The sequence below is a fragment of the Coenobita brevimanus genome, chromosome 71 (genome assembly GCF_032717465.1).
Source record: "Coenobita brevimanus isolate Jiangsu-jjx chromosome 71, ASM3271746v2, whole genome shotgun sequence".
Lineage (NCBI taxonomy): Eukaryota > Metazoa > Arthropoda > Malacostraca > Decapoda > Coenobitidae > Coenobita > Coenobita brevimanus.
The window spans coordinates 2,215,140-2,223,254 of NC_137024.1; the positions used below are offsets into that span (position 1 = coordinate 2,215,140).

The window sequence follows — 8,115 nt, forward strand, 5'->3', positions numbered from 1 at the left end:
AAACACTCTTGACATGTCTTGAGTCCTCTTAGGAAGCTGCCCCGATAATACCATTACACTAGTACTGAAGGTAATAGTCTTAGCATAACACAATACATGCGGCTGGTAACAGTGATCAGCAATGTCGCCATGTTTTGTTACGCGGTTGGGCAACAGAGCCTTGAAAATAGCTTTCCTAGACAATGTTCGCCTTGGACACAGTGTCGTCAGAGCGTCACATCCGTCACATCAGGTTCGTCATTCTTCTCGACGTCACTAGTGGCCCTGGAGACATGGTAGCGACGGGAGACACGTCTGAGGGCGCGGCGCTCCATCACACAGTCACGACGGAAGTGGTGCGAGTGGAAGAGTAGCACCATTACCACCACCACCACCGCCAGCACCGCACACACCTGTAACATCACACACCTGTACTCTACCACACTCAGGAACTAGAAAGCACTCACAGAGTGAATGCTTCCACCAACGTTAATAAAATTTATTTATTCCTGTAATCCGGATCCGGATCCACCTCAAAATCTAATCAAGTCGTCCTCGACTCATCACCAGAGTTCACTGAAGTACGACAACAATTTTTTGAGATATCTAGCACATAAACAGACTAACAGACATACAGACAGAGAAGCGTGCATAACGTCTTCCAATTTCTTTGGCGGAGATAATTACAATGCACAAGTAATAAGTTTTATTTATGTTATTAACCATCCCGGATTTTACAAAGCATTCATTGCCTAAATTTACAATTTAAGTGTTAATATGTGTATATTTTTGTCATATAGATAGATAGATAGATGTGTGTGTGTGTGTGTGTGTGTGTGTGTGTGTGTGTGAACGGTACAGTGAGACACCAGATGTCCCCAAAATTTGACGGAAATGGGCAGAAAAATCGAACCATCTGAAACACGCACTGGCAGTGATGGCGTTTTCATTGCATTTCGCCAGTTGTACAATTTCTTCAGATGGAACTCGGAAAATGTTTCTTTGACTGTACAGTAGATATTTACGTATATATGTGTATATACATCTATGCATATCTATCTATCAATCTTTATTTATTTATACTTATACAAGAAAGAACTTAATTTCTGCATTTCTCTATCAGTCTTCGTTTTACCTTATCGACTGTCACCTACGGACATATCCACCACATTGCCTGACTGTCCCTCCTCACCCTGTAACATCAGAGCTAAACTAATGCCTTCACCGACAACACACAAGCCATCCCCGTGAGTTCGTGTATCTGTCTTGAAGATATGTGCTGCCTCCAATGCCATCTTCATCTTTTTTACTAAACATGTGTCAGTGATGCAAGTCGTCTGTCATTCTGATAAATGCCCCGAGGATTACACACGTACCTGGAGGAGGAGATTCGTACCTAGAGAAGCAATCACGTACTTGGAGAACAGACACGTCCCTGAAGGAAGAGCAGATACGTACCTAGAGGAATTGACACGTCCTCGGATGAACTGACACGTACCTGGCGGCAGTGACACATACCTGGAGGAGTAGACGCGTACCTGTAAGAGCAGATACGTACCTAGAAGAGCAGACACGTACCTGGAGGAGCGGGGATACTGCAGGATCGTGGGTGAGGGCGGGGGAGTCCTGTATATGGTGAGACACGCCTGCAGGGGACGCCTCCACTCCACTCAGTGTCTCGTCCCGGCTAAGGAGATGACTTGTGTGAGGAATATTTCTCGCGACAGGGACAATATTTATCAACTCCTTGGCTTCGACGGGTTTCCATAAGCTTTATAAAATCGTATGGCTTATAATAAAACCTGAATTCTTTGATGCCCATTCAAAAGTTAATTGTGATAGTTTGGAACCTTTCAGCAACCGTGGATTATTTTTACAGTAGTTGAATATAATCGTATGACGGAAGCAGAAGTGAAATATAATGCTTGTCTAACGTATTCAAAGAGTTAAGGATATTTTTCTTAAAGCATCCTTCATATGGGCCTTCTAATGAGTGGAACTTTTGCTGCAAGTTTACCTCATAAGTTCCTGCCAGTGACACGAAGGGAGAGGTGGACATAAGGAAGAATTTATGAAGAACGTGGTGTAGAGGATGATGAGGTGGGAAAACTAGAAAGAAACACTCTGAGGTCGTTTGGCGAATAAAGAGAGTTTGAGCATGTATAAGAGTGAGGTGGCTGGGGGTAAATGAAGACTGAAAACGAGGCTAAGAGATAAAGTGCCACTGTATATGATGGAGAAAGATGTACAGCCGCTCAAAGAAGTACCAGCTCCATTTCCACAAGTATAATTCTGAAACATGGACGAAGTATTGCAATATATGGGGAACACTGTGGTTGTCTATCTGTCTATCTATTGCCAGACGCCTCAAACCACGTAAGGGGGGGCCACAAACAAATCGCCTCCATGTCGCCCTGTCCAACGGCATTTCACTGCCCTGCTCCCAGCTCACACCCCCGTCTCTCATATATCTCTCCACCCCGTCCCTCCACCTCATCCTCGGCCTCCCCCTACCTCTCCCCCCTCCACCTCACTCGCATACACTCTCCTCGTCAGCCTCTCGCTCTCCATCCTCTCCACATGGCCAAACCACCTCAATGTATTTCTCCTAACGCTTTCTATCACATCCACATCCACACCACAACGCTCTTTCACTTCCTCATTTGTCAGTCTGTCTCTCCACATGTTCCTCTCAAATAATAAATAAATAAATAAAGTACAGATATTGTCCTTGGTTAGTATTAGGACACGAACTCGCATCAAACCACATATTGAGTGCTATATTTATTGAGACGTCAGGCTTGTGGAATCATGTGTGTCTGCAGAGGTCCCTTATTTTCACATCCAGCGAACATCAGGGGAATGATTCTTTTCCGGCTGACTGTACCATGGGAAGAAGGGTAATTAGGCTAAAGAATGTCCGGATATCACTTTAATCGATGCCTCTCCTTGCAGCACGCGGCATCACACAGATAAACAGACATTTATCAGAGGAACAGACTAAATTATTTTGCAGGAGCTGGGAAATTAGTTTTCCTAAAGGTGGTCTGTGAAAATACTTAAGATCATGTTTGAAAGTGATACTCGGTCATCTATTAAAGTGGTCCAAGCGATAGGATGTGTTGGGGAACCGTATCCTTGAAGACGGCAAAAGTCCTAATCTTCTCGCTTTGACTACCAATTATAACGATTAAATTCAGCTTAGTGGTGGCTCCCGGTCCTCTGCGAGTCTTCCCTACTTTTAGAATTGACAAAAACTAATCTGACCGCCACCAGACAATTATATCCAGCTTGGGAGGTAAATGTCCGGCATGTGCGTTTACCAAGAATGACAGGATCGATGAGCAAGTAGGAAGAAAATTAAATAGATTTGAAACAGGTGCACTAAAAACAGAGATTACAGGTAGGAATGTGAGAAAGGGAAGTAACTTGTGTGCTGGTGCCAAGTCTTATGAGACGTCAACAGTGACAGGACAGAGACCAGACTGGAAGTGATAAAGATGACTGAACCGGGATGTGCCAAAGAAATACAATTAAAAGGAGAGACGGGTAAGCAAAAGAATGAACAGAAAATGGAATGAGGACAGGCATGATGAGTAGCACCATATATCAAGAACACTGTACCTGAGGGCGGGAGGTGAGGCAGATTCCCCGCCGTGCAGCACAGCCCGCAGCACATCATAGAACCGGTGTGTGGCGTTGTGTGCAGCCTGACCCACCCACGACGGCTGTAGTGTGTCTGCTGGCGTGGTGACCGTGGCCGGCAAGACGGGCGTGGGCGTGATGACGTGCACTACCTGGTTACTGTCGCCGAATACCTGGTCTGAGATGCCGTTTGTACCGTCCTCGTCGTCGTCGTCCCACGGTGAGACGACGGAGATGGTGGGCAGGATGGTGAAGCGGGGTCCCTCCTGCCAACACACACCACAACAATTATTTTTTCACTTCACAGACCACATGATGACAGCCAAGAAGAAGTTACACGATTTTAAACCTTTCAAAAGTTCAAAAGTTTCCCCTTAGAGCCACACCCTTTCAACCACCACTCGACTCTTGGAAGGTCATTTTGAAAATTCTTAATAAATTTGAAAATAATGTGTGACACAGATCATCATTTTATTAGTAGGAAGAAAAGTACGTTAGCCAACTAGACGCGACTGTTATAATATTTGAATCAACGGAAAAATCGGTTGACGCGGAGTGCAGTGAGAGTTTAAAAGACTTAATTACGTCACTCCTATTAGATGTTTATATTACGTATAGCCAAAGACAACTTATTCCAAACTAGAGAAGATATATAATACTTTCTTTGGCCCCTTCACTACGAAAATTCACCCGTAAGATAAATAAAATCGTCTATAATTATCAAAACATTATCAAAAACAATAAAACTCAAACTGTAGAATTACTTGCCTTGATAATTCTTTTGTCCCATTTGCCTTGTTCCTTGCCTGCGAATTCCTCAGTGAAATAAGGCTTTGTTTTTACTGACATTAATGAAAGTTAAGGAAAATAATATTGAATTACAGGTCGTGGTAAACATGAAAATACTGTCTAAGTTCACTGACAAGTAATCATGGCCTTAACACAACACCATACACACCACAACACAACACAGCACCACAGAACACCACAACACAACATAGTGCAACACCACAACACAGTACACCACACCACAGCACGATAGAACACCACAACACAATACAAAACCATACAGCACAACACCACTACATCACAACATCTACAGCACCACAATTACCACAACATCACATATACCACACCACACCGCAGCTGCCAAAAAACATATCACATCACTACATTTACCACAGCACCAGAATACCTCATCTACCGCAACACAATTATCACCTCATTACAACTATCACAGCACCACAGCTACCACAGCGCTATACCACTACTACCACAACACAACACCACAACTACCACAGCACAACACTAACAATACCATATCACTATCACACCTACCACAGCAACACTACTACAACCACCACAGCACCACTACTACCACAACACCACAACTACCACAACACCACAACTATCACAGCACCACAACTACCACAACACCACACCACGTCTGCCACAAGAGAACACCACAGCTACCACAACTATTACAACACCACAACTAAAAAACAAGCTATAATTACCACAGCGCCAAAATACAATACCACAACACCATACGGGAACACAATACAGCACCACAACATCACACCACACCACACCACAACGTAACACTACAACCATCACACCACAACACCACAACCATCACACCACCACACCACACAACGTAACACTACAACCATCACACCACAACACCACAACCATCACACCACCACAATCATCACACCACCACAACATCACAACACCATAACCATCACACCACCAAATCACAACACCACAATCATCACAACACCACAACATCACACCACCACAACCATCACATCACACCACCACATCACAACACCACAACCATCACACCACCACATCACAACACCACAACCATCACACCACCACATCCATCACACCACAACATCCGAAATACAACACCACAAATATTACAACCCCATAACACCACAACACACCACATCACAATACCACAGCACATCACAACACCACAGCACAATACCACATCACAACACCACCACATCACAACACTACAACCATCACACCACCACATCACAACACCACAACCATCACAACACCACGACTGCTACATCACCACAACCACAACACCACAAATATTACAACGTCATGACACCACAACACATCACAGTACCACAGCACATCACAACACAACAATACATACCGGTACCACAATTTCACAGCACAACACACCAAAGCATAACTACCATAATACAACACCACATCATAATTAGAGCAAACGACAGCCATTAAAACTATCACAGCACCATAACATCACTACCACACCCACCACAACAACCACAACTCAACTACCACACCTACCACATCACCTACCACAGAATCATAAGTACCACAACCCGCTAACGCAATTTATGGAAGACACAGCACCATAACCACCACAGTTTAACACCATTCAGTCGCCACAACACCACATCCACAACGAGACCGTAACACCACAAATACCACAACACCACTATCACCACAGCACAACACTACATAGATCACAACACCACATCTACCACAATACAGTAACACCACATCACCACCACAACTACCACAATCACCACAGTACAACATCCCAGCTACAACGATCACCACAATATAACACCACACACATACCCTTATACCACATTTTCCACAATACCGTACCATAACACCACAACACCAAAGCTACCACAAAAACAGGACACCACAACTACCACAACAACACAACAAAACTACCACAAAACATAACATCACAACAACACTACCACAATAACACTATCACAACTACCGCAACAAGGCTAACAGGGCTTGTCTTACGTCTCAGCCTTCTGTAGATATCTTGTTTGTCAGCCTTGGTCTCAACACACACACACACACACACACACACAGTAAAGCACAACCCACGCATACTCAGATCAGGACGTCATACTGTGGGATGCCCTGTGAGGGAAACGTTATATTCGTTTCCTCAGCTCTCTCATGGTCGGGACAACTCTACCACTCTATTCCACCTCACACCAGGCGATTCATACTAATAGTGTGAGTCATAGGGGCCTAGGTGTTCATACTATCATTATACACTCATGCTAGGGACAACTTAAGTATTCGATGCCAGAGTCCAAGGAATAAGAAAGTGTTTATCTTGTCAATTTGTATATAATGCCCTTCGATATGGCAATACTCATAACTGCTACTCCATTGCGCTGGTCCCGTTTATTATTTTTCCCGTATTAAGCGGAGAGAATGGGCACTGGAGCGGAAATACATGACGTGGGTTCGTGTGTGTGTATCGGCAACAGCTGGCCTGCGGACGTACTCAGCCTCGAAAACGGGCTCCCTCTGTGTGTCCAGAACTGTATACCCGGAACAGTACATAGGTAATATTCAGCTTTCCTCCAATACAACATTTTCCTTTCAGTTTTCAAAATATCTTAAATCTTTACAGCGTTCCTGATGCGTCTTCAAAATTCGATATCATTTTTCAAGCGTCTCCTAACCTCCCATCCCTTCCTGGTGCGTATCTTAGCAGTCGTTAACGTCTAGTGCAATTAAGCTGGTTGTTCAAAGTGGCCGTAACATTAGAGTAACGTGAAAATTAGTGCCTTCAGAACCCATGTACTAATCATACTAACCTTTCTATGCAAAAAGTGTTTTACAATAGACAAAAAGTGACAGGCATTTTACTGCACTTAAAAAAAAAAAAAAAAAAAAAAAAAAAAAAAAAAAAAATCAGTGCTGCGTGGAATACAGGGTCTCGAAAGCAAGTAACACACACACACACACACACACTGGAGCGTAGATACTGACCATAGGGCGTGGGTGCTGTGATGGCCATGGGAGTGGGTGTGAGAGGTGGCTGCGGTACATGAATGAAAGAGGGCGTGGGGAGGGGGGCGGCGCTCTGAGGGTTGTGGCGGGGGGTAGGGGGGCCTCACAACAGAACTGCAGCACCCCTGACATATCCACCAGCAGACTCTCGCCCTCCCACGCCGTCGCCATGCTGGAGTACTTTTGTTTTTGTTTGTTAAGGCAAAGAACCACTACGAGTTTCAAATTGGGAAGTCGAGGTTCTGCCACTTCCGATTCTTGTTTGTCACTCGTATGGTTCCTGAGTGTATCCGATGTTTACAGCTGCAGATGCCAATTTAAATTAACAGTTTCATAGCTAGATCGAGATGTCATACAGCGATACCCTTTTTCTAACGGATAATTAATAAGTTTTAGCCACTTTAACACTTTTCTTAGCGGTTTTCTAGAGACTTTATGTCTAGCGGCTTTCTAACACCTTTCCACAGCAAGATCACCGAATTCTGTGGACCCGGTGTAGAAATTCTAGTAATGTTCTTCAGTATACACTAAGCCCCTTCACTTTTAATAGATTTGATGGATCACAAAACACATTTTTTGATAATGTGAGACGTTTTGGTAAACAACAAATTTTTTATGCACCATTATTTTCATGTTCTCAAACTTTTTATTGCTATTTCGCAGAAG

The 8,115-nt window shown here is 43.9% G+C and overlaps 1 protein-coding gene across 1 annotated transcript; it reads right to left on the reverse strand.

The window, feature by feature from the left end:
- Nucleotides 1-206: 206 nt before the first annotated feature.
- Nucleotides 207-7,620, reverse strand: LOC145406623 (uncharacterized). The gene is made up of 4 exons (XM_080277699.1): nt 7,429-7,620; nt 3,604-3,890; nt 1,558-1,666; nt 207-392 (listed from the first exon to the last, which is right to left on the reverse strand). The coding sequence occupies exons 1-4, from the start codon at nt 7,618-7,620 to the stop codon at nt 207-209; spliced, it is 774 nt and encodes a 257-aa protein (XP_080133825.1).
- Between the last annotated feature and the right edge of the window lie 495 nt (nt 7,621-8,115).